Genomic DNA, 26,636 nt, shown 5'->3' with positions numbered 1-26,636 from the left:
AATATAGTTACTCCAAAATGAAAAAATACATTATTCAACATGAATTTCTATTGGAATGTGGGACCAAATACTAAACCTTTACTACTTTAATACACATCCTGTTAGGGAGGCTGCGAATTTTCGCAGCTTTTTGTTAAAAACCGCGCAAGATTTTAACGTCCTGCTACTCATGCAAGGAATATAGTAAATGCATATCATTATTATGTGTGGATAAAAAACACTCTGAAGTCTCTAAAACTGGTTAAATCATGTCTGTGGCTATAACAGAACGTGTTTAGGAGACAAAATCGCAAGGAAAACTTCACCAAAAACACAAAAAAATATCCATCCGCCAGTCTCTGTTTTGTCTATGGCAAGGGAAAATAGATAGAGCCCCGTTTACAATGCCTACAGCTTCCACACGATGTCGCCAGTACTGGCAATTCAGTTGTAGTTTATCCTTGGTGGGATGACGAATAGGCACTTCCTGTCTTGGGGTCCACCGAAGGAAGTTATGAAAGGGAGAATATGGACGATGATTTCAAGACTTGCTGCTATCGAATACAGATCGCCCCGTGATCAATTTGATCGATTATTAACGTTTATTAATACCTAAAGTTGGTTTACAAAGGTAGTTTGAAGTGTTTTGTCAAAGTTTATAGACAACTTTTTGCATTTTAAAAAACGCCGTTGTGTTTTGAAAAGGTGCTTTTTCCTGGATCAGACGGGCGTTCATAAATGGACATTTTGGGTATACATGGACGGATTTAATCGAAAAAAAGACCCAATTGTGATGTTTATGGGACATATAGGAGTGCCAACAAAGAAGCTAGTCAAAGGTAATGAATGTTTTATATTTTACTTCTGCGTTTTGTGTAGCGCCGGCTACGCTAATTATTTCTGTTTACATCCCATTTGGTTATTTCAGGGGTTGCATGCTATCAGATAATAGCTTCTCATGCTTTCGCCGAAAAGCATTTTACAAATCTGACATGTTGGCTAGATTCACAACGAGTGTAGCTTTAATTGAGTACCCTGCATGTGTGTTTTAATGAAAGTTTGAGTTGTATCGAGTACTATTAGTTGGCGCTCTGAAATTTCCGCTGATTTGGTCCCTGTACAGGGACAGCAGCCGTAAAATTTGTCCCAATGCTTTTGGTCCCCTAAAATGGGGGGACTATGTACAAAAAGTGCTGTAATTTCCAATGGTTCACCCGATATGGATGAAAATAGCCTCAAATTAAAGCTGACAGTGTACACTTTAACTTCATAGTCATTGTATAATTTCAAATGTAAAGTGCTGGAGTACCGAGCCAAAACAACTAAATGGTATCACCATCCCAATACTTTTGGAGCTCACTGTATATTCTATGCTCCAAGAAATGGGGAAATTATATTATTTTATACTACTATAATTGCTCAGAGAAAGAGAGTGTGGTTAAGTAATATCGTTTCTCTCAAAAAGGTAGAGATCAAAATGATTGACATCCCGGTTTTCAATACCTTTTAATACCTCACTTTACGAGGATAACGGCAAAAAATAAAAAAATAAAAAATAAAATAAATAAAAGTAACAAATAATTAAGAGCAGCAGTAAAATAACAATAGCGAGGCTATATACTGGGGGTACCGGTGCAGAGTCAATGTGCGGGGGCACCGGTTAGTCGAGATAATTGAGGTAATATGTACATGAAGGTAGAGTTATTAAAGTGACTATGCATAGATAAAAACAGAGAGTAGCAGCAGCGTAAAAGGGGGGGGGGGGTAATGCAAATAGTCTGGGTAGCCATTTGATTAGATGTTCAGGAGCTTGGTGTTATTGTCTTGCTCGAACATCCACATGCGGACAAATTTCAACCTCCTGGCAGAGAGAACCAGGTTTTTTGCTAAAATGTTCTGGTACTGGGTAAAGTTCATGATGCCGTTGACCTTAACATTTTATACAATCATTTTTGCTCCTATTTATCAAGGGTGTCAATCATTTCAGACCCCACTGTATATCTGTATATTTATATATATATTTAGATTTAGAACACCTACACATTCAAGGATTTTTCTTAATGGTTTACTATGTTCTACAATGTAGAATAATAGTGAAGACATCAAAACTATAAAATAACACATATGGAATCATGTAGTAACCAAAAAGTGTTAGATAAATCAAAATACATTTTAGATTTGAGATTATTGTATGAGATCTTCATTAAATAGTACCCACACAACACCAGTCTCAACGTTAACAGTGAAGAGGCCAATCCAGGATGCTGGCCATCTAGGCAGAGTTGCAAAGAAAAAGACATATCTCAGACTGGCCAATAAAAATAAAAGATTAAGATGGGCAAAAGAACAAAGACACTGGATAGAGGAACTCTGCCTAGAAGGCCAGCATCCCGGAGTCCGCCTCTTCACTGTTGACATTGAAGCTGGTGTTTTGCGGGTCTTCAGGATTGGGTCCCCTGCAGGACGGTTGAGCTAGCGTAGGCTAATGTGATTAGCATGAGGTTGTAAATAACAAGAAAATTTCCCACGACATAGACATATCTGATATTGGCAGAAAGCTTAAATTCTTGTTAATCTAACTGCACTGTCCAATTTACAGTATCTATTACAGTGAAAGAATACCATGCTATTGTTTGAGGAGAGTGCACAGATTTGAAAATGAAAAGGTATTAATAAACAAATTAGGCACATTTGGGCAGTCTTGATACAAAATTTTCAACAGAAATGCAAAGGTTCATTGGATCAGTCTTAAACTTTGCACATACACTGCTAAATACAAATTGCACCTGGACTGGAATAATACATTAAGGCCTTTCTCTTACATTTCAAACATGATGGTACAAAAAAAATACAAAAAACTGTTTTTTTTTCTTTGTATTATCTTTTACCAGATCTAATATGTTATATTCTCCTACATTCCTTTCACATTTCCACAAACTTCAAAGTGTTTAATTTCAAATGGTACCAAAAATATGCATATCCTTGCTTCAGGGCTGAGCTACAGGCAGTTAGATTTGGGTATATCATTCTATATCATTCATTTTTCATTCTATATCATTCATTTTTTTTTAAAAGGGACCAATCCTTAAGGTCTCCCAGTTGTGGGCTTGCAATGTGTCTGTTTCTCAAACTAGACACTCAAATGTACTTGTCCTCTCGCTCAGTTGTGCACCGGGGCATCCCGCTTCTCTTTCTATTCTGGTTAGAGACAGTCTGCCCTGTTCTGTGAAGGGAGTAGTACACAGCGTTGTACGATATCTTCAGTTACTTGGCAATTTCTCACATGGAATTGCCTTCATTTCTCAGAACAAGAATAGACTGATGAGTTTCAGAAGAAAGAAACTTTGTTTCTGGCCATTTTGAGCCTGTAATCGAACCCACAAATACTGATGCTCCAGATAATCAACTAGTCTAAAGAAGGCCAGTTTTATTGCTTCTTTTATCAGAACAACAGTTTTTAGTTGTGCTAACATAATTGTGAAAGGGTTTTCTAATGACCAATTAGCCTTTTAAAATGATAAACTTGGATTAGCTAACACAACGCGCCATTGGAATACAGGAGTCATGATTGCTGATAATGGGCCTCTGTACGCCTACCTAGATATTCCATAAAAATCCGCGGTTTCCAGCTACAATAGTCATTTACAACATTAACAATGTCTGCACTGTATTTCTGGTCAATTTCATGTTATTTTAATGGACAAAAAAAGGTGCTTTTTCTTTTAAAAACAAGGACATTTCTAAGTAACCCCAAACTTTTGAACGTAAGTGTATATATATATATACAGTGGGGCAAAAAAGTATTTAGTCAGCCACCAATTGTGCAACTTCTCCCACTTAAAAAGATGAGAGGCCTGTAATTTTCATCCTAGGTACACTTCAACTATGGCAGACAAAATGAGAAAAAAAAATCTGAAAATCACATTGTAGGATTTTTTATGAATTTATTTGCAAATTATGGTGGAACATAATAACAATAACAAAAGTTTATCTCAATAAATGTACCCTTTGTTGGCAATGACAGAGGTCAAACGTTTTCTGTAAGTCTTCACAAGGTTTTCACACACTGTTGCTGGTATTTTGGCCCATTCCTCCATGCAGATCTCCTCTAGAGCAGTGATGTTTTGGGGCTGTTGCTGGGCAACATGGACTTTCAACTCCCTCCAAAGATATTCTAATGTGGTTGAGATCTGGAGACTGGCTAGGCCACTCCAGGACCTTGAAATGCTTCTTACGAAGCCACTCCTTCGTTGCCCGGGTGGTGTGTTTGAGATCATTGTCATGCTGAAAGACCCAGCCACGTTTCATCTTCAATGCCCTTGCTGATGGAATGAGGTTTTCACTCAAAATCTCATGATACATGGCCCCATTCATTCATTCCTTTACACGGATCAGTCGTCCTGGTCCCTTTGCAGAAAAACAGCCCCAAAGCATGATGTTTCCACCCCCATGCTTCACAGTAGGTATGGTGTTATTTGGATGCAACTCAGCATTCTTTGTCCTCCAAACATGATGAGTTGAGTTTTTTCCAAAAAGTTATATTTTGGTTTCATCTGACCATATGACATTCTCCCAATCTTCTTCTGGAACATCCAAATGCTCTCTAGCAAACTTCAGACGGGCCTGGACATGTACTGGCTTAAGTAGGGGGACACGTCTGGCACTGCAGGATTTGAGTCCCTGGCGGCGTAGTGTGTTACTGATGGTAGGCTTTGTTACTTTGGTCCCAGCTCTCTGCAGGTCATTCAGTAGGTCCCCCGTGTGGTTCTGGGATTTTTGCTCACCGTTCTTGTGATCATTTTGACCCCACGGGTTGAGATCTTGCGTGGAGCCCCAGATCGAGGGAGATTATCAGTGGTCTTGTATGTCTTCCATTTCCTAATAATTGCTCCCACAGTTGATTTCTTCAAACCAAGCTGCTTACCAATTGCAGGTTCAGTCTTCCCAGGCTGGTGCAGGTCTACAATTTTGTTTCTGGTGTCCTTTAGTTTTGGCCATAGTGGAGTTTGGAGTGTCACTGTTTGAGGTTGTGGACAGGTGTCTTTTATACTGATAACAAGTTCAAACAGGTGCCATTAATACAGGTAACGAGTGGAGGACAGAGGAGCCACTTAAAGAAGAAGTTACAGGTCTGTGAGAGCCAGAAACCTTGCTTGTTTGTAGGTGACCAAATACTTATTTTCCACCATAATTTGCAAATAAATTCATAAAAAATCCTACAATGTGATTTTCAGATTTTTTTTTCTCATTTTGTCTGCCATAGTTGAAGTGTACCTAGGATGAAAATTACAGGCCTCTCATCTTTTTAAGTGGGAGAAGTTGCACAATTGGTGGCTGACTAAATACTTTTTTGCCCCACTGTATATTTGAGCTATTGTATGTTCAAATTGTTCAGAGAAAGACATTTTGTTTAAATTAATAAGTAATAAAAACAATTCTCAAAAAGATAGGGGTCAACATGATTGACACCCCTGTTTTCAATACCTCACCTTGTGAGGATAACGGCACCGAGACTTTTTCTAACATGTTTTCTGGGATTGTAGAACACATTGGGAGGGATCTTAGATCATTCTTGCAAACAGAATCTTTCCACATCCTTGATATCCTTCGTCTGCTCTCATGGACTGCCCTCTTAAAACCACAGGTTTTCAAGTCCAGGGACTGAGATGGCCATTGCAAAATGTTGATTTTTATGGTCAATTAATCATTGTTTTGGAGATTTTGATGTGTGCTTGAGCTTTTGACTAAAATGTCCTTGTACTGGGTAAAGTTTATGAAGCTGTTGGTTAATAATGGCCCCAGGACCAATGAAAGCAAAATATCCCCTTAGCATCAAATATTCACCATATTTTACAGTAGGTAGTGGGATATCTTCTGCTCATGCATTATTTTTTCGATGCCAAACCCACCACTGATGTGCGTCGTCAAAGAGCTCAATTTTCATGTCATCCAACAAATGTAAACGTTTAGAATTTGCTAAACAGCTTTGTCACTTGGATTGGAAATGGTGCCATGAAGATAGACCTCTTTGGCCACGTACACCAGTGAAGATAGACCTCTTTGGCCACGCACACCAGTGAAGATAGACCTCTTTGGCCACGCACACCAGTGAAGATAGACCTCTTTGGCCATGCACACCAGTGAAGATAGACCTCTTTGGCAACGCACACCAGTGAAGATAGACCTCTTTGGCCAAGCACACCAGTGAAGATAGACCTCTTTGGCCACGAACACCAGTGAAGATAGACCTCTTTGGCCACACCCAGTGAAGATAGACCTCTTTGGCCACGTACACCAGTGAAGATACGTACACCAGTGAAGATAGACCTCTTTGGCCACGCACACCAGTGAAGATAGACCTCTTTGGCCACGTACACCAGTGAAGATAGACCTCTTTGGCCACGCACACCAGTGAAGATAGACCTCTTTGGCCACGTACACCAGTGAAGATACGTACACCAGTGAAGATAGACCTCTTTGGCCACGCACACCAGTGAAGATAGACCTCTTTGGCCACGCACACACCAGTTGTGGGTTTGGCGTCGAAATTAGAATGCATAAGCATAAAAGAACCCAACAATTTTATTAGTATAAAATAATATAATTTCCCTCTTCTTTTTTTTTTTTACAATAAAGCTCAATATTTGTATAAAAGTTTTTGCTCATCTTTTATTAAGTGTGCCAATAATGGACCCAACTGTATACCATTCAGTCTTTATAATACCTGAGCAACCTCCCAACATCAGAGGAAATCCTTTTGAGGTTATGTCTAAAAGAAAATACACAATTCCCTCCCTGATTACATTCCCTTCGTGGAAGTCCGATAAGCAAAACACCATTAAAAAAACATTAGGATTGTTAATACCTTCCTGTCCTGAGCAGGCACACCGAACTCCCTTTTCGCAAAAGCATGAGGAGGATGTTTTGTAAACAAATGGTAAGAGGAGCGCCAGAAGGAAATCTTGGGACATCAAATAATCCACGCCACAGCAAGAGGTGAAAAAAGTCATATTTGAAGGTTGATATTTGAATGAAAGTGCCCATCTGAATGACACATGGTGGATAAGTTGCTACAAATAAATACAACATAGCATCTTGACAGTATCTCTCTTTTCTATATATTTTGGATGTCCCAAAAACGGACAATAGTAAGAGTGCAGTGAATAGCACTCACTCGTCACTTCCATTTATATTTTTGGTTAGTTTGTTTTGGTCCACCCAGAGGAGGGAATGGGGTGAACCAGGCTCTGGAAATGAAATCATTTTGGGATGTAATAATTCGCCTTTTAGGGCAAATTCAAGGATTTTACATTGGTGAGTTCCCATAGTGACTTTTTTCCATTTCCATCCCTGGTCCAGTCAATGCGGTCTCTGGCTATTACATAACAGTTTCAGTACTGTCTGGGTCTGGGTCAGCCTAGTCTGCAGTGCACTGAGATGAACCCTCATTAAGCGCTAGCCTGTGAATGTGATTTGGAACCTAATGTTACTGTCGCCATGAGTTGAATGGAACTATGGAAGCCTTTGAGGGAGACTTCTGGGTTCCAGCCATCTTATTGATGTGGGGGTGCATCACAAATAGCATCCTATTTATATAGTGCACTACTTTTAGGGGCTCTGGTCAAAAAGTAGTGCACAAAATAGGAAATAGGGTGCCATTTCAGACGCAGCTGTGGTCTCTGTATCTGAAAGTTCTGCACACTGTGAAACGTCATGACTGGGCATCACATTCAGCAAAGCTCCTGAGATTCTGAATGATCTGACGTGAGGTATTTTTTAGAAAGGTTCTTTCTGCTTTTATGACCAAGAGGATCCACTCCATTCATTCAGGTCTTTTGTCTCCGTCTGTTTCACACGCTTGGAGCTAAATTCCTGTCCTGTCAGCGCGTAACCACCGTGAAGAATGGCCAAAACTTACCCTTAAATTAGACTCTCAAAATGCCACCTTTCAAAGTAAATCAGTATTTAGATTTTTTTTCTTCTTCTATACGTCATTATTCAAATAGTTTATTTGTCAAACTTATTCTTAAATGAGCCTATATTGTCCTTTAAAAGAAAAGGTTAACCATGACTGGACTCTCAGTAGATCATTTTGTTTGCTCTGACACAAAAACTGTTGGGTGTTGCAGGAATTTCTCTTTGAGCACAAAATTCCTCCCAACCAAATTTCTATGAACCAATTAAATAGGTTTGAGCAATTAGCAAAATGAGTTCCTCCACTGTCCCAATATGTTTAACGGGTCAGTGAGTGTCACTGTGTTGTTGCCTATCCCACAACCCCTAACCCCTCAATATGTTAGTTCAGCCATCAACTCAAAAAAAAAAGTAGTCAGATCATGGTTTGACACCATCTTAGTTTTGCTACGAACAACATAAAGCTTCAAAAGGACCATCCTGGTCAGTAAAGTGCTACCAAGACCCAATTGTTTGGATTTGCTGTGGAAAAAAAAGCTTTCAAAAAATACCTCAGTTGAAATCAATCACTCCTAAATGTTCCGTATGTTTGCTGTACGTGGCTATATGCTAAATGTATGTTTTTCGAAGCATTCTGCACATTCTTACCCAAATTCTTTGACTCCTCACAATTTAATATGCCATACCTTGTGCAACTGTTTAAATTATCGTTCTTAATCGTAAAGTTTATCATGACATTTGATCAACTAAAAGGACTCTATATTGTGAAGTGGTTCTGACCAAAATGCTGTTTACTTTGCACAGTGCATTGGAGCCGCTGGTACGATATCTGTCATCATACATACTGTACATATGGTGTCATTGGTGATGCCAGGTTTGATAAGGTGGCTGATTGGTTGCGATGAACCAGAAGTTTGGACTCCCTCCCTATCCAGACATAAAACCCAGAGTAGCAAACACAACTTTACTTGGGAATCTTGTTCATTGTTCCTTCAAAATACTAGTAGGCCTACTGTTTGCACCAGCTTGACTTGGGAATAGTGCCTGTTCAAAATAGTAGACGGCATAATGTCTGCTACCCGTAGCTCTTTGGCCTAGGAAAAACGTACGGTCAGAGGAAAAAATTATCATCTTTTCAGAAGTCCCCTCTGTGTTTTCCATTCCATATTTTTATGTTCAATATCAGGAAAGGTAATTAACAGCTGCACGTCAATGGCACTTGGCCAATGTCACCAAATTGCTTAAAATGATGAAATTCATGAGTTATAGCCAAGTTAATGTTGTTTTGTGCACCGATCATTCATGTATGCTTAACACTCACAATTAGTCCATGTTTACTGCCTAAAACAAATGATAGGGGACTCTTTATTCAATGTTTTTAACCCTCAAACTACCAACATATTTTACATACATGGATTATCAACTGGGTCCATTTTGTCCCAAAGAACAAACTATTGGAAAAAGCAACAATCATAACTTCATGTAAATAATGCACAATTTTTCAATGCAAACTGTTCATTTATATATTCTGCAAATGAAAATATAGGCCTACATGTTTCCCTTATATAATGTGCAGATTTTCAATCGAGATTAGTACTAAAAAGCTGATTTATTTCATGTTGAAGTAAATATTAATTTGTCATATTTATGTGGAAAAATAATTGCCATTTAAAGGGGCAGTACACCAAAACATTTGAATATACCAAATGTATTGACAAAAAGGGATTCATCCATTGATCCTGAGAGAAAATTACCAAAAATAAGGCTTATTTTTCTTTATTTGCTTCAAAAAAAAATTGGTGGTCACATACACATGGTTAGCAGATGTTATTGGGAGTGTTGCGAAATGCTTATGCTTCTAGATCCGACAGTGCAGCAGTATCAAACAGGTAATATCTAACAAATTCCACAACAAACCCTAATATCTAACAAATTCCACAACAAAACCTAATATCTAACAAATTCCACAACAAAACCTAATACACACAATCTAGTAAAGGAATGGCATAAGAATATATAAATATATGGATGATCAGTAACAGAGCGGCTAAGATGCCATAGATAGTGTAGGATACAGGTATACAATATATACATATGAGATAAGTAATGAGAGATATGTAAACATTCTTAAAGTGACATTATTAAAGTGACTAGTGTTCCATTTACTCTCCTTCCAGACTCACATTAAGCATCTCCAATCCAAAATTAAATCTAGAATCGGCTTCCTATTTCGCAACAAAGCCTCCTTCACTCATGCTGCCAAACATACCCTCGTAAAACTGGCTATCCTACCGATCCTTGACTTCGGCGATGTCATTAGCCTAGGGGTTCACATACTTTCTCCAACCTACACTGTGAATGTTTAAATTATGTATTCAATATAGACAAGACAAATACAATAATGTGTGTGTTATTACTTTGAGCACACTGTGTTTGTATATTGTTGTGATTTAGATGAAGACCAGATCAAATGTTATGTCAAATTTATGTAGAAATCCAGGTAATTCCAAAGGGTTCACATACTTTTTCTTGCCACTGTATCTAAGGTCATTTTTATTTTGTATATGGTCATACCTGGTTATAACCAGTTATACTTGAAAATAAAACTTGAAAATAAAATAAAATAAAACCAGTTATAACCATAGACCATAAGATCACTCCAACAGGTCCCCCTCCACTCTCTGAGGACATGTATAACTTAATATTATGTCTCAGGAGAAACCTGGATTCCAATAAATAAAAAAATTATCTTCTCCAGCAGGTGGTCAATGAGAGAGTGTCGAATGTGGTTAACAAAAACATTCATGAATTTGCTATGTGTGGCTTATTTGATCAAATAGACGTTTTGTAATACTTAGATTTCTTTCGTGTGTACTGATATAAGTAGGACACGTGACATGGCGGCAACATTGAGAAAAAACACTTTATATCAGATTTGTGCCTGTTGTTCCCACACATATCTGCCCACTCATTGGCTAGAATGGTCCCACCTGATATTGCCTTCTCCCGACAGTCTTCCATTTCTTAAGAATCTTTTTAAATTGTTAGAGCGGCCACTTAAGTATCTGATCAATATAATGGATGATCTGTGATCATGGTGATTCAGGAGTATCATTAAAACAGGTTGATATGCCCCACCAACATTAGACAACTATACAGAAAGCCCTTAAATTGTATAAATAAGTAATTAAATCAACGATGAGAAAATAGTCTAATTAAATGACCACAGATATGGTGGCATAGCAGGAAGTTCTGAATGTCATGAACCAAGAGCCGGTGAGTTCGAAACCCAGGTGAGGACATTGAACAATAATTACAATATAAATAAACATGCACAATGTAATCACGTATGTTAAATACTGTGTGAAAACACAGTAACAATGTGTAATAAAACACCTTTTTTTGGAATGGAATGTTCTTCTAACCTTCTGAAAACTGAACACATGAATGTTCTTGCAACGTCCCATGAAAAGTGTGTAAAACATTAATAGTGTGTGTTCTAAGAACATGGCAACCATGTTCTGTGTATGTTTGGTGGAATGTTGATGGAATATTCTGATAACCCCTCAGTAAACCGGACGCATGGACTGATCGTGGACTACAGGAAAAGGTGAGCCGAACAGGCCCCCATTAACATCGGCGGGGCTGTAGTGGAGCGGGTCGAGAGGTTCAAGTTTCCTGGTGTCCACATCACCAACAAACTATCATGATCCAAACACACCAAGACAGTCGTGAAGAGAGTACGACGAGACCCCCCCAGGAAAATGAAAAGATCTGGCATGGGTCCCAAGATCCTCAAAAGTTCTACAGCTTTCACCATTGAGAGCTGGTTGCATCACCGCCTGGTATGGCAACTGCTCAGCATCTGAGGGTAGTGCGTATGGCCCAGTGCATTACTGGGGCCAAGCTTCCTACCATCCAGGACCTATATACTAGGCGGTGTCAGAGGAAGGCCCAACAAATTGGTGGACATTCCTGCAGTCATTCTTGCACTCAAAACTTGAGACATCTGTGGCATTATGTTGCGTGACAAAACTGCACATTGTAGATTGGCCTTTTATTTTCCCCAGCACAAGGTGCACCTGTGTAATGCTCATGCTGTTTAATCAGCTTCTTGATATGCCACACCTGTTAGGTGGATGAATTACCTTGGCAAAGGAGGAATGCTCACTAACAGGATGTAAACACACTTGTGCACAACATTTGAGAGAAATAAGATTTTTGTGCTTATAGAACATTTCTGGGATTTGAATTTCAGCTCATGAAACATGGGTCCAACACTTTACATGTTGCGTTTATATTTTTGTTCAGGGTGATATGATATGTTACTTTACATTAGGTTACATTACATTAGCCTCATACACTATAATACAAATTGTAGGATATATAGTGTGCTACGTCATTTGACCTGTTGACCTGATATGCTTTGTTAGGTTGGGGTTAAGGTTAGGATTAGCGGTTGTGTTAAAGGGTTAGGGGAAGGGTTAGTTAACATGTTTAGTAGTTGCAAAGGAACTAAAAAGTAGTAAGTTGTCAATTAGCTAAAATGCTAAAGTTGTCCGTGATGAGATTCGAACATGCAATATTTGGGTTGCTAGACAATCGCGTTATTCCCTCCTTTCGGCTTTACCTTTTGTCCATACCAAACGTAACACATCATACTAATTTCAGTATCCTGGATTTACATTTAAATGAATACCTTGAAATGAATTATGCCTACCAGAAATTGCCTACTTTCAGCACCATGAGCTGTCCATTTCCGATTGATTGTGCCACGGCTGCTTCAAGTTTCAGCACCACAATATAAGTTAGACGAATCTGTTTTATTGTGAGGTCAATTACTCTGATAAATATTCATCATGGGCAAGAAACATATTATGTTTAATAAAATCTATTACAGTAGTAGCAAGCTATCAAAGCTAACCTCCTTCTCATATTCACTCTGTCCTTCTCAAACTGAACAGAAGATAGACTATAGACTATAGACTAGTCCGCTCGCAAGATTAGGCCTAGTCAACAAACCTTCAGAAGACGCCTTTGACTCTCCTGCTGAACTGCCACCGTAGACTTACACAGCACAGCCATTGGTTAGACAGCACACAACATTTTTGAACTGCAAGAGCAGAACAGGCCGGGGCTCAGGGTTGGAATGTCCATTGCAGTGTGTAGCGCAGCCTAGTTGTATTTACACCATCCCTGCAGCTATCTCAGAAAGATAACGTTGCCCTGTGCCTCTCTGAGCATGCACTTCGTAGCCTATTGCCTATGGACCATTTGATTGAGACCACGTGAAATAGCCTATAGACGCACTTGATATGCTGAGAATCAGAGATGAGGGGCGGCAACTAATTCTAAAACACTGAGAAATATAGACATTTCATAAATTGCAAATGACATGACCCTCCCCGGACTAGACATAAAAACGACTAAACCCTCTGACTGAAACTGAAAAAGCACGACCCTCCCCCATTTTGTCCCAGGTAATCATTCTGTGCATTTTTAACCATCTCTTAATTATATTTCACTGACACGTGTTGTGTCCATGTCTGTTCTTAGCAGACACCTTTGTATTGTATTGTGGTTTACTTTCAGAGGCCAGATGCAAAAATAAAGGTTTATTTTTATGTGCTGGAAAAGCTCTGTTTGTTGGCATTTCTTCATCTCGATACAAAGTATTTTAATGCATTCTAATTAAACATCACGTGCTGACAACATTGAGAAGACCTGTGTGCCACAGACTTTACTGGCTTTCTTGCACTTGTGTGGTGTAGTTACATCTAATCTAAATGAATGGACACTGGCCCAGCTAGTAATTCTAGCAAGAGATAACGTTTTTGTAATGTTACACGTAAAGTTCTCCTAATGTTTGAGTGTCCAGTTTTCCGTTAGTTAGGGGAACATTCTATCTATGTTAGCAAAAACCTCCTGAGGAACTTTTTTGTGTGTTTTAGTGTTAAAGGTAGGAGAACATTCCCTTAATGTCAAGCAGAACTTGTCTAGAATGTGGTTGCTATGTTCTCAGAATATATACAACATTAATGTTCTAGGCAAGTTTTATGGGACGTTGCAAGAACATTCCTATCAAATCAAATGGTATTTGTCACATGCTCGGATGTCACGACTTCTACCGAAAGTAACTCCTCTCCCTGTTCAGGCGGCGCTTGGCGGTCGGCGTCGCCGGTTTACTAGCCGCCACCGATCCCTTTTTCCTTTTCTGTTTGTTTTGTCTGTGATTCTTTTCACACCTGGTTTCATTTGCGTTTATTTCTGTGTGTATATAGGGTATGTGTTGCCTGCCTTAGTTCGTGCGGGATAAGACTTGTGTGTATTGAGCTCGATTGTATTTGATGTTTGTTGTTTTCACTATTACGCACGTGTATGTAAAGTGTCGGAACTGTGTTTGTTCCTCCTTGCAGGTTTCTGAGTATTCAAGAGCGTAGTTTTGGGATTTTTGTCTGTGCCATTTTTGTATTGGTGGACTATATTATTAAACACACTTCTCAGACATCCCTGCTCTCCTGCGCCTGACTCCTACACCTCTCACCGAGACGCACGTTATCACAGAATCCCGCACCAGAAATCTATGGAGTCAGCAGGAGCGGACGCACTCCCAGGGTCCGTGGAGGAGCGAGTTCAACACCACACGGCAGTGTTACACCGGCTGGGGACCGCCATGGAACAGGTGATGACGACGATGGAAAGATGGGAGAGAGGTGGCCTTCCCACACCTCCATCAGCCACACCCAAACCAGTACCACTACCCTCTCCTTCATTGCCTGGGCACAGTGGGATTCGACTCGCACTCCCTGGGACGGCGGCCGGGTGCCAGGGGTTCTTTACTCCAGATGGACCTATACCTGGCGAACGTTCGTCCGGCTCCTTCGGGAGGTGGGAGGGTGAGCGCCCACGTCTCCTGCCTCTCAGGTAAAGCCTTGGAGTGGGCCAACGCGGTAAGGAATGACCCTGACTCAGCGAGGGACCACTACCCAGAGTTCACCCACCGCTTTCGGGCCGTGTTCGATCACTCACCTAAGGGCCGAGCGGCGGTTGAACGGCTGTTCCATCTGAGGCAGGAGAAGAGGAGTGCTCAGGACGTTGCTCTAGAGTTCCGGACCTTGGTCGCTGGCGCGGGATGGAATGACAGGGCCTTGATCGATCACTATAGGTGTAGTTTGCGTGAGGACGTCTGTAGGGAGCTGGCCTGTAGAGACACCACCACCCTCTCCTTGGACCAGTTGATCGACATGTCCATTCGGTTGGACAACTTGCTGGCGACCTGCGGACGTCCAGATCAGGTTCTGTCAGTTCAATCCCCCAGCTCCTCCACTCCAACGCCCATGGAGCTAGGAGGTGCTGCAGCGAGGGCGACCGGAGGAGGGGGCCTTTCCTGTGCCAGCTGTGGTCGCAGAGGGCACACTGCTGACCGGTGCTGGGGGGTCCACCAGGGAGTCGAGACGCCAGGCCGAGCACTGCTCGGACACCTCGTGTGAGTCGGCACCAGGCTCACCTAGAGCCCCCTGTTGGTCACATGTATGTATTGATTGTTTTTCCTGAATTTTCCCCTCTTTCTCGGCATAAGGCGCTAGTAGATTCAGGCGCGGCAGGGAATTTTATTGACCGTGGTTTAGCACACAGGTTAGGAATCCCCCTTGTTCAGCTTGACAAACCCTTCCCAGGCATGCGCCTTAGATAGCCAACCATTAGGGTCAGGGCTAGTCAGGGAAGCAACAGCTCCACTGGGCATGGTCACGCAGGAGGGTCATGAGGAGAGAATTAGTCTCTTCCTCATTGATTCTCCTACATTTCCGGTGGTGCTGGGGATCCCCTGGTTGGCCCGTCACAACCCCAGGATTTCGTGGCAACAGAGGGCTTTACAGGGGTGGTCGGAGGAGTGCTCATGCAGGTGTATAGGAGTTTCCATCGGTGCTACAACGGTGGAGAGTCCAGACCAAGTCTCCACCATGCGCATTCCCTCAGAATATGCCGATTTGGGTATCGCCTTCTGTAAAAAGAGGGCGACCCAATTACCACCTCATCGACGAGGGGATTGTGCGATAAATCTCCTGGTAGGCGCTGCACTTCCCAGGAGTCACGTGTATCCCCTGTCCCAGGAGGAGACGGTGGCTATGGAGACATACATATCTGAATCTCTGGGGCAGGGGTACATTCGACCCTCCATCTCACCTGCCTCCTCGAGTTTCTTTTTTGTGAAGAAAAAGGAGGGAGGGCTGCATCCGTGCATTGACTATAGAGGTCTAAATTCCATCACGGTGGGGTATAGTTACCCGCTACCTCTCATTGCCACAGCAATTGAGTCATTTCACAGAGCATGTTTTTTCACAAAACTGGATCTCAGGAGTGCATATAACATGGTGCGTATCCGGAAGGGAGATGAGTGGAAGACAACGTTTAGTACCACATCCGGCCATTATGAGTACCTTGTCATGCCATACGGGTTGAGGAATGCTCCAGCAGTCTTCCAATCGTTTGTAGACGAGATTCTCGGACCTGCACGGGCAGGGTGTGGTGGTTTACATCAATGATATTCTGGTCTATTCCGCTACACGCGCCGCACATGTGTCTCTGGTGTGCAAGGTACTTGGGCGACTGTTGGAGCATGACCTGTACGTCAAGGCTGAGAAATTCTTGTTCTTCCAACATGCCGTCTCCTTCCTTGGGTATCACATTTCCACATCGGGGTTGGTGATGGAGTGTGACCGCATTGCAGCCGTGCGTAATTGGCCGACTCCAACCACGGTAAAGGAGGTGCTGCAGTTCTTGGGGTTTGCCAATTACTACCGGAGGTTTATCCGGGATTTTGGGCAGGTGGCTGCTCCCATTATGTCACGGCTGAAGGGGGGGCCGGTGCGTCTGGGATGGTCGGCTGAGGCAGACAGGGCTTTTGGTCGCCTGAAGGCTCTTTTTACCTCAGCTCCCGTGCTGGCGAATCCAAACCCCTCTTTGGCATTCATAGTGGAGGTGGACGTGTCCGAGGCTGGGGTTGGAGCCAGGCTCTCCCAGCGCTCGAGTACGCCACCGAAGCTCCGCCCCTGTGCTTTCTTTTCTCAGAAGCTCAGCCCGGCGGAGCGAAACTATGACGTGGGGGATCGGGAGCTGCTGGCTGTTGTCAGGGCCCTGAAAGTGTGGAGACATTGGCTTGAGGGGGCTCAACACCCTTTCTCATCTGGACTGACCACCGTAATCTAGAGTACATTCGGGCAGCGAGGAGACTGAACCCTCATCAGGCAAGGTGGGCCATGTTTTTCACCCGATTTAGGTTTACCATATCCTATAGACCAGGCTCCCAGAACACTAAGGCAGACGCACTGTCCCAACTATATGATACGGAGGAGCGGGCCATCGATCCTGCGCCCATCCTCCCGGCTTCTTGTCTAGTAGCACCTGTGAGGTGGGAGGTGGACACAGACATTGAGCGAGCATTGCGTGTTGAGCCTACTCCACGACAGTGTCCAGCTGGACGGGTGGACGTTCCGCTGGAGGTTAGAGACAGGCTAATTTGGTGGGATCACACATCTACCTCCTCTGGTCACCCGGTGATTGGTAGGACGGTGCGATGTCTTTTTGGGGAAGTACTGGTAGTCCACTTTAGCCAAGGACGTGAGGGTTTATGTGGCCTCCTGCTCGGTGTGCGCTCAGTGCAAGATTCCTAGGCACCTGCCCAGAGAGAAGTTACAACCCCTTCCCGTTCCACAGCGGCCTTGGTCACACCTGTCGGTTGACTTCTTGACCGATCTGCCACCGTCACAGGGCAACTCCACGATCCTGGTCATTGTGGATTGTTTTTCTAAGTCCTGTCGTCTCCTCCCTTTGCCCGGTCTCCCTACGGCCCTACAGACTGTGGAGGCCCTGTTTACTCACGTCTTCCGGCACTACCGGGTGCCTGAAGGCATTGTTTCTGATCGGGGTCCCCAGTTCACGTCCAGGGTGTGGAAGGCGTTCCTGGAACGTTTGGGGGTCTCGGTCACCCCGAGAGTAATGGGCAGGTGGAGAGAGTGAACCAGGATGTGGGTAGGTTTCTGAGGTTGTATTGCCAGGACCGGCCAGGGGAGTGGGCGAAGTACATCCCCTGGGCAGAGATGGCCCAGAACTCACTCCGCCACTCCTCTACGAACCTGTCGCCCTTCAAATCAAAATCAAATCAAATCAAATTTATTTATATAGCCCTTCATACATCAGCTGATATCTCAAAGTGCTGTACAGAAACCTAGCCTAAAACCCCAAACAGCAAGCAATGCAGGTGTAGAAGCACGGTGGCTAGGAAAAACTCCCTAGAAAGGCAAAAACCTAGGAAGAAACCTAGAGAGGAACCAGGCTATGTGGGGTGGCCAGTCCTCTTCTGGCTGTGCCGGGTGGAGATTATAACAGAACATGGCCAAGATGTTCAAATGTTCATAAATGACCAGCATGGTCGTATAATAATAAGGCAGAACAGTTGAAACTGGAGCAGCAGCACGGTCAGGTGGACTGGGGACAGCAAGGAGTCATCATGTCAGGTAGTCCTGGGGCATGGCCCTTCCAATGTGTGTTGGGCTATCATCCAGGTCCTGGTACCATGGCATCAGAGCCAGACCGAGGCTCATGTGGTGGACGATTGGGTGAGACGCTCAAGGGAGACCTGGGAGGCCGCCCACGGGTACCTTAAACGGGCCGAAGGGTGGCAGAAACCTGGCCCTCCGCCTGCCCTGTCGGAAGCTGGGTCCGCGGTTTGTTGGGACATTTTGAAGTCCTGAGGAGAATAAACGAGGTGCGTTATAGGTTACAGCTCCCCCTTATTATCGTATTAACCCCTCGTTTCATGTGTCTCTCCTCAGGCTGGTGGTGGCTGGTCTACTTCAAGAAGATGGGGGAGCGCTGGCGTATGCAGTTCGGTCCATACTGGACTCGAGGCATCGGGTGGGGGGCCTTCAGTACCTCGTGGATTGGGAGGGGTACGGTCCGGAGGAGAGATGCTGGGTGTCGGTGGAGGACGTTCTGGATCCACCTATGCTAAGGGAGTTTCACCGCCTCCATCTGGATCGCCCTGTGCCTCGTCCTCTGGATCGTCCTCGAGGCCGGCATCGGCGCGCTGCGGGAGCCGATGCCGGCTTACCGAAGGTAACTCCGCTCCTCCGCTCCCTGTTCAGCGGCGCTCGGCTGTCGGCGGCCCGGTTTACTAGCCGCCACCGATCCCTTTCTCCTTTTCTGTTTGTTTTGTCTGTGATTCTTTTCACACCTGGTTTCATTTGCGTTTATTTCTGTGTGTATATAAGGTACCTGTTGCCTGCCTTAGTTTGTGCGGGATTAGACTTGTGTGTATTGCGCTCGATTGTATTTGATGTTTGTTGTTTTCACTATAACTCACATGTATGTAAAGTGTCGGAACTGTGTTTGTTCCTCCGTGCGTTTGCACGAGTTTCTGAGTATTCGAGAGTGTCGTTTTTGGATTTTTGTCTGTGCCATTTTTGTATTGGACTATATTATTAAACACGCTTCTCAGACATCCCTGCTCTCCCGCGCCTGACTCCTACACCTCTCACCGAGACGCACGTTATCACATCCGAATACAACAGGTTACCATGAAATGCTTACTTACAAGCCCTTAACCAGCAATGCAGTTCAAGAAATAGTTAAGAAAATAATTACTAAATAAACTAAAGTAAAAAAAGTCAAACAAAAACAAAGTAACACAATAAAAATAACAAGGCTATGTACAGGAGGCACCGGTACCGAGTCAATGTGTGGGGGTACAGGTCATTCGAGTTATTTTGTACATGTAGGTACAGTAGGGGTAAAGTGACTATGCATAGATAATAAACAGTGAGTAGCAGCAGTGTAAAATCAAAGTCGGGGGGGGTACTTACTGGTTTTCTGATCCACGCCCCTACCTTTTCCCAGTCCTGTATTCTCAGTCCTTGGGGCGGCAGGTAGCCAAGTGGATTGATTGTTTCAATGTCATTTGTTAACGTATTGTGACATGGAATCTATGTGGAAAATACATTTTATTTCACAGGAATATGTCATCATTGTAACACATTTTAATTATAGGAAAAACCTTGTATAACTTACACTATATAGACAAAAGTATGTGAACACCCCTTTAAATTAGTGGATTTGGCTATTTCTGCCACACCCGTTCCCGACAGATAAAATCGAGCGCACAGCCATGCAATCTCCATACACAAACATTGGCAGTAGAATGGCCTTACTGAAGAGCTCAGTGATTTTCAACGTGGCACCGTCATAGGATGCCACCTTTCCAGCAAGTCAGTTTGTCAAATTTCTGCCTTGCTAGAGCTACCCAGGTCAGCTGTCAGTGCTGTTATTGTGAAGTGTAAACGTCTAGAAGCAACAACGGCTCAGCTGCAAAGTGGTAGGACACACAAGCTTACAGAACGGGACCGCCGAGTGCTGAAGCGAGTAGTAAGTAAAAACATTGCCTATCCTCGGTTGCATCACTCACTACCGAGTTCCAAACTGTCTCTGGAAGCAACGTCAGCACAAGAACTGTTCGTCGGGAGCTGGGTTTTCATGGCCGAGCAGCCGCACACAAGCCAAAGATCACCATGCACAATGCCAAGCATCGGTTGTAGTGGTGTAAAGCTTGCCGCCATTGGTCTCCGGAACAGTGGAAACACATTCTTGAGTGATGAATCACACTTCACCATTTGGCAGTCCGACGGACAAATCTGGGTTTGGCGGATGTCAGGAGAATGCTACCTGCCCTAATGCATAATGCCAACTGTAAAGTTTGGTGGAGGTGGCATAATGGTCTACATGCTACAGCATACGATTTCTGACATTCTAGATGATTCTGTGTTTCCAACTTTGTGGCAACAGTTTGGGGGAGGCACTTTTCTGTTTCAGCATGTCAATGCCCCCCCCCCCCATGCACAAAGCGAGGTCCATACAGAAATGGTTTGTGTGGAAGAGATCGGTGTGGAAGAACTTGACTGGCCTGCACAGAGCCCTGATCTCAACCCCATCGAACACCTTTAGGACGAATTGGAACGCTGACTGCGAGCCAGGCCTAATCGCTCAACATCAGTGCCGACCTCACTAATGCTGTTGTTGCTGAATGGAAGGAAGTCCCCACAGCAATGTTCCAAAATCTAGTAGAAAGCCTTCCCAGAAGAGTGGAGCAACAAAGGGTGGATCAACTCGAAGAGCAGGTCTCCACATACTTTTGGACGTAGTATATATTGAATTTTTACTTGAAACCATGTCACATTTTCAACGTTGTATCTACTGTAATGAAACAGGCAGGGAGCAGGTCTTGAACCCTCGACCTTCTAGCCCGAGGTCCGGCGCGCTATCGACTGTGCCGCAAAAGCATGCTTATAAACCCATGGTCGTTACACTATTTTCTGAAGAAAACATTACGCTTGGTAGCAACTCTTACTGGAGAGTTGATCTATCTACAGTTACCTATTTGGTCTCCCATCCAGGGTTTTAACTAAAGCTAGTCATGCTTAGCTTTGATACTTATCACTGACTACTACCAATGTGTTATCATGAGAATGATTATTATTCTTTAACTTGTACGTACTTTTGGTTGAGGTAGAGATGTGAATCCAAAATATCAATTATTAATTTTTAGACAAACTAGATATTGATTTATGTTTGGTTGTGAGCACAACCAAATATCAATCATCTTCTTTTTGGATAGTTCCATCTGTCCCACTGACTTAGACTGGCTTTCATTTCCGTTTGTCCTCAAATTAAGAATTGATATGTTGGATTCACGTCTCCATCTCAATCAAAAATTGAAGTTAAACCACTTTAAATGCACTTGATTTTATTTAGTCCTATTCTTTAAATGTTGATATTTGGTTGTGTTCTCAACCAAACACAATTCTGACTTTTGTAAGACAGTAAATAGCCGAAGGTTATCTTGCAAACTAATGTAACAGTATTTATTCAACCTTAAAAGAATTACCACATCCATGGCCACATTTTGAAGTTAAATGTAACTGTAAATGTATTATTGTGTAATAATGGAAAGCCTGCATGTTCAAGATAGCATGCCAAGGTCGTAGCTCTGTGGAAATCTTCACAATTGTTCTAAAAATATGCTCATAATCTCAAACGCATTGATCACTTGTATAATATACTTTTAATGTAATCTCAAATGTAATCCAGACCATTTTGGCTTTTTAATTTTTAAAAATTGAACCTTTATTTAACTAGACAAGTCAGTTAAGAACAAATTCTTATTTACAATGACGGCCTCCGAACAGTGGGTTAACTGCCTTGTTCAGGGGTAGAACGACAGATTTTTACCTTGTCAGCTCGGGGATTGAATCTAGCAACCTTTCGCTTACTGGCACAACGCTATTCGATGAATTGGTTGTGCTATTAGATGAAGTACAGTGATAATACATTAAGTTAAATATCTGACACTGTATTCCCATTTGAACCTTGGGCTAGATCAGTGGTGGAAAAAGTACCCAACTGTCATACTTGAGTAAAAGAAATGATACCTTAATAGAAAATGACTCAAGTAAAATATATATTTTTAAATGTTTTAAGTAAAAGTAAAAGTCTAAAAGTATTTGGTTTAAAATATACTTACGTATCAAAAGTACAAGTATAAATCATTTCAAATTCCTTTTATCAAGCAAACCAGTTGGCACCATTTTCTTGTTTTTGTTTTATTTACAGAAAGCCAGGGGCACACTCCAACAATCAGACAAAACTTACAAACAAAGCATTTGTGTTTAGTGAGTCCGTCAGATCAGAGGCATTAGGGATGACCAGGGATGGTCAGTTGATAAGTGCGTGAATTTGACTATTTTCCTGTCCTGCTAAGCATTCAAAATGTAACAAGTACTTTTGGGTGTCAAGGAAAAAGTAAAAAATACAGTTTTTTCTTAAAATGTAGTGAAGAAAAAGTCAAAGTAGTCAAAAATATAAATAGCAAAGTAAAGTAGAGATACCCAAATAAACTACTTAAGTAGTACTTTAAAGTATTTTTACTTAAGTACTTTACACCACTGAGCTAGATCCCAGCTAGATCCCGGCTAGCCGACAGCCGCATAGTGGTTGTTTTGGTGTTATCTCAGGTGGAACTGCTTTAGAGCTGTCAAATCCACAAGCAGCTCCCGGCATCACACCAAAAGTGGACATTGCCATTGGCTGCACAGAGTCATATTATGAGAAATCACATGCAGCCTTGTTTTACAACCCACTGGGCACACATTGGTTGAATCAACCTTGTTTCCACAACATTTCAATAAAATGACATTAAACCAACGTCAGGGAAGGAGGCATGGGTAGGCCTGGGTGGACACCCCACCCACCAATTAATTTATGCCTTTATCCCCTGACCAACGTGGAATAGACATTGAGTTGACATCTTTGCCCGGTGTTATTAAGTACGCACACTGGAATGTGAGATCTAATCTACTCCTCGACTGAGCTGATAGAAATCCTCATTATTTAGTTTAATGATTAAATTGACTTTTTCGTTCTGAACTTCTAACACGAGTGGGACGGGTGTTGCTTCGTGACAATGACCACACGAGCAGCCACTCTGATTTGCCAGCTCTAAAGCAGTTATACCACTACAGCCAAAAGTCCAAAGAAAAAAAGGAGGTAAGTGCAGCCGAGGGAGGGGGGAAAATGAGAGAGGGATAGAAGGAAGAGAAACGAGAGACGGATGGGAGGAGGGGAGAGAAAAATAGGGAGAGGGAGACTAGTAAAAGAGGGAGGGTTTTCTCATTAATTCAGCAAGCCATTCCCTTTGACTTTTTCAGAGCCTGCCCCCCTGTCATTATCAGCAGAGGCCATATAAATGCAGCCTGTTGATGATGTTTTTGAGTTCCACTGACACACCACACTACATCCCATCTCCGAGAGGAACATCATAGGCCCAGGTTGCAGCCAAGATGAGAGAATTCAAGAGCAAGGCTTTCTGGAGGGCCGTACTGGCCGAGCTCGTGGGGATGACCATGTTCATATTCCTCAGCATCTCGGCTGCCATTGGGAACTCAAACAACACTTCTCCTGACCAGGAGGTGAAGGTTTCTCTGACTTTTGGTCTGGCCATCGCCACGCTGGCCCAGAGTTTGGGCCACATCAGTGGAGCCCACCTGAACCCAGCAGTGACACTGGGCATGCTGGCCAGCTGCCAGATCAGTGTGTTCAAGGGGGTGATGTACATCGTGGCTCAGATGCTGGGCTCTGCACTGGCCAGTGGTATTGTCTATGGAACCCGGCCAGAGGGAAATGCTGCACTGGGGGTCAACGCTGTGAGTGGCACTTTTTGGTTCATGTTTTATATAATGCAAATGTGGATATATGTGGTTTATGTGTGTCCTTTTCAATTGAACAATTTACTGGTGTTTCAGTAGAAATGTTGGCTTTCAATTCCATTTCATGGGGAAGTGTTTGATCAATTCATTTCTTGATCAATTAATATTGCATCTCATAGTCGTTGGCCAAGAGTAATGCACATGAACCTGCGTGCACTGCATTGATAAAAGAGTTGATTGAACTTAGTTTAATTCTTTTTAAAGGGACTCAAATGGGGTGCCATTCATGGTTGATTAGAGTGTGCTTTGATGCACCGGCTGCAAATAGTTGACAAACAGAATCATGTGATGTTGTTTATGATCACACTAACGCGTACTCAGCGTAGGTGCTTCTGCTGTCCTCTAGCGAATATAGGGTGTACTGTTGCATGGTAATTACTTTCCCATGCATGCAGAACCTCCACACCTCCTATAGACACAAATGCATATTATATGTATTTTATTGAGCTATTCATATAGAGGATCATCATATCTATTTGCATTAAAGTCATTCAGAAGTATTTAAATTAGGCATGAGCAAAGTCTGTGAGAATATATTATCAGTGATCAACATTTATTTTAACCGTGTAAAATTTCAGTGAGTGAGAATACTAAGACTTGTTCACACTTTGCCAAATTAGAATTAGACTATAATCAGCCCATTAGAAGTTTAAATGAAAATGTTTCCTCCTCATCCTCCACTTCAATAGAGAAGCTTTTGCTTTGCCAGATATTTACAATGGGACGTGGCAGTTGAGAAAAACATAACGCTGATCCACACTGACAAATTGCTTTTGTTCGGCTCCCCCTTTTGCCCTCCTCATTCCCTCTCGTAGCTAAATGGTGTCTCTGCCAGCCAAGGCGTTGGCATCGAGCTCCTGGCTACCTTCCAGCTGGTCCTGTGTGTCATAGCTGTCACTGATAAAAGGCGGCACGACGTCACCGGCTCTGCCCCCCTGGCCATTGGGCTCTCTGTCGCTCTGGGACACTTGGCAGCCGTAAGTAACTTATAGCAGTTTGTAAACGAGGTAACTCCTCTAAAACACGCATCTGATTCACAACGATAGATTTAGCAACAGTATTATTATGATGAATCGCCACTGAATTAAAAAGCTACATTTTACTCAGTGGAAAGGTTGACTCTGTTTAATTTGCCCCTTAAACCATAGGCCTAACCCTACAACCATGTCAGAAACGATCATTTCCACTTATTTCACATCCGATCTTCTCATCCCTCATATTGACTTAATACATGTCTCTGTTCTTTGTTGTTGTTTTGCGCAGATCAGCTACACTGGCTGCGGTATCAACCCTGCCCGATCCTTTGGACCTGCTTTGATCATGAATGATTACACAAACCACTGGGTAAATTGGAGTGGAGCGGTGTATTTAGTGTGACATCAATGTCATGACCAGTGAATTCAATAAACCTCGAAAATGATTGCCAAAGCTGAGCTACTTTCAATACAGTAGTTACTGAGTGACAGCATCTCTATTGTTTCATTGTACGGTCCAAGTTAAGATAAAACTATTGAGAACAAAGTTAAAGTTAACCCTGAAATATTTAGTCTTTAATCTGTTCTTCCATTGATTAATCGATTGACTTATTTGCACCTTGGCAGGTGTACTGGGTGGGGCCAATGAGCGGAGGTGTGGCAGCTGCTCTGGTCTATGACTTCCTGCTGTACCCCAAGTTTGATGACTTCCCTGAACGCATGAGGGTCCTGGTCAGTGGCCCTGTGGGAGACTATGATGTCAATGGAGAAGAGACCGCAGCAGTAGAAATGGCATCAAAGTAGTATTGTGAGAGAAACACCATAGAGTGTATAGTACCTTGGATATCTAACTTTACTCCTGTAAAGAAAACATTTACATTTCCTTTAGAATGGGAGCAGTTCATTTGTTATTTCAAAATACTGATCATGAATTTGAAAGAATTCATTACTGAACTACCGATTAGTATCCAAAATGAACTTAAGTAGCTTATTCACTAACATTTATTAAACATATTTCTTTATACAAGAGTTGTTGGAACATCTTGCTCTTTGTTAAAATATTTCCCCTATCAGTATTCTATATACTGTACAGAGTCATTCGTTTTTTGTATATTTTCTATATTACTGTTTTATGTATAAACATTTTATTTCTTGATGTATAAAGTTTATATTTCTGTTTGCAATCTTGAATTGTCTTTCACTTTTGTAAGTAAATAAAACACCAGATGTACCCCTCCTGGCATTTTTCTCTTCATAAACTGTATCCGGTCTATAACAGTGCCCTGTTTATTTTCATTTTATCTCCATAGAACGTAGAGCCAAGACCATTAATTTGGCAAACACATAAACAATTTAGGTGTTTCTCAGAGGGTGAGGGCCGTGGAGAGATACAGATAAAGATATTTTCACTATCAAAACATAAGACGACAGCAACACCTGTGATCAGGTTAAGAAA

The 26,636-nt window shown here is 42.5% G+C and overlaps 1 protein-coding gene across 1 annotated transcript; it reads left to right on the top strand.

Annotated features, from left to right (window-relative positions):
* Window positions 1-23,699: 23,699 nt before the first annotated feature.
* On the top strand, window positions 23,700-26,416 carry LOC112226778 (aquaporin FA-CHIP). Its single transcript, XM_024391327.2, has 4 exons — window positions 23,700-24,143; window positions 25,022-25,183; window positions 25,470-25,550; window positions 25,808-26,416. The coding sequence occupies exons 1-4, from the start codon at window positions 23,781-23,783 to the stop codon at window positions 25,982-25,984; spliced, it is 783 nt and encodes a 260-aa protein (XP_024247095.1). The 5' UTR covers window positions 23,700-23,780; the 3' UTR covers window positions 25,985-26,416.
* Window positions 26,417-26,636: the final 220 nt, after the last annotated feature.

The sequence above is a fragment of the Oncorhynchus tshawytscha genome, linkage group LG28, assembly GCF_018296145.1.
Source record: "Oncorhynchus tshawytscha isolate Ot180627B linkage group LG28, Otsh_v2.0, whole genome shotgun sequence".
NCBI lineage: Eukaryota > Metazoa > Chordata > Actinopteri > Salmoniformes > Salmonidae > Oncorhynchus > Oncorhynchus tshawytscha.
This window is presented reverse-complemented; position numbering and strand designations above follow the sequence as displayed.

Excerpts from the sequence above, each read along its gene's own strand:
- LOC112226778 (XM_024391327.2), top strand. The coding sequence starts at position 23,781 with ATGAGAGAATTCAAGAGCAAGGCTTTCTGGAGGGCCGTACTGGCCGAG. Across the intron at positions 24,144-25,021 it reads CTGCACTGGGGGTCAACGCT|CTAAATGGTGTCTCTGCCAG; the intron begins GTGAGTGGCACT and ends TCCCTCTCGTAG. Across the intron at positions 25,551-25,807 it reads ATGATTACACAAACCACTGG|GTGTACTGGGTGGGGCCAAT; the intron begins GTAAATTGGAGT and ends GCACCTTGGCAG.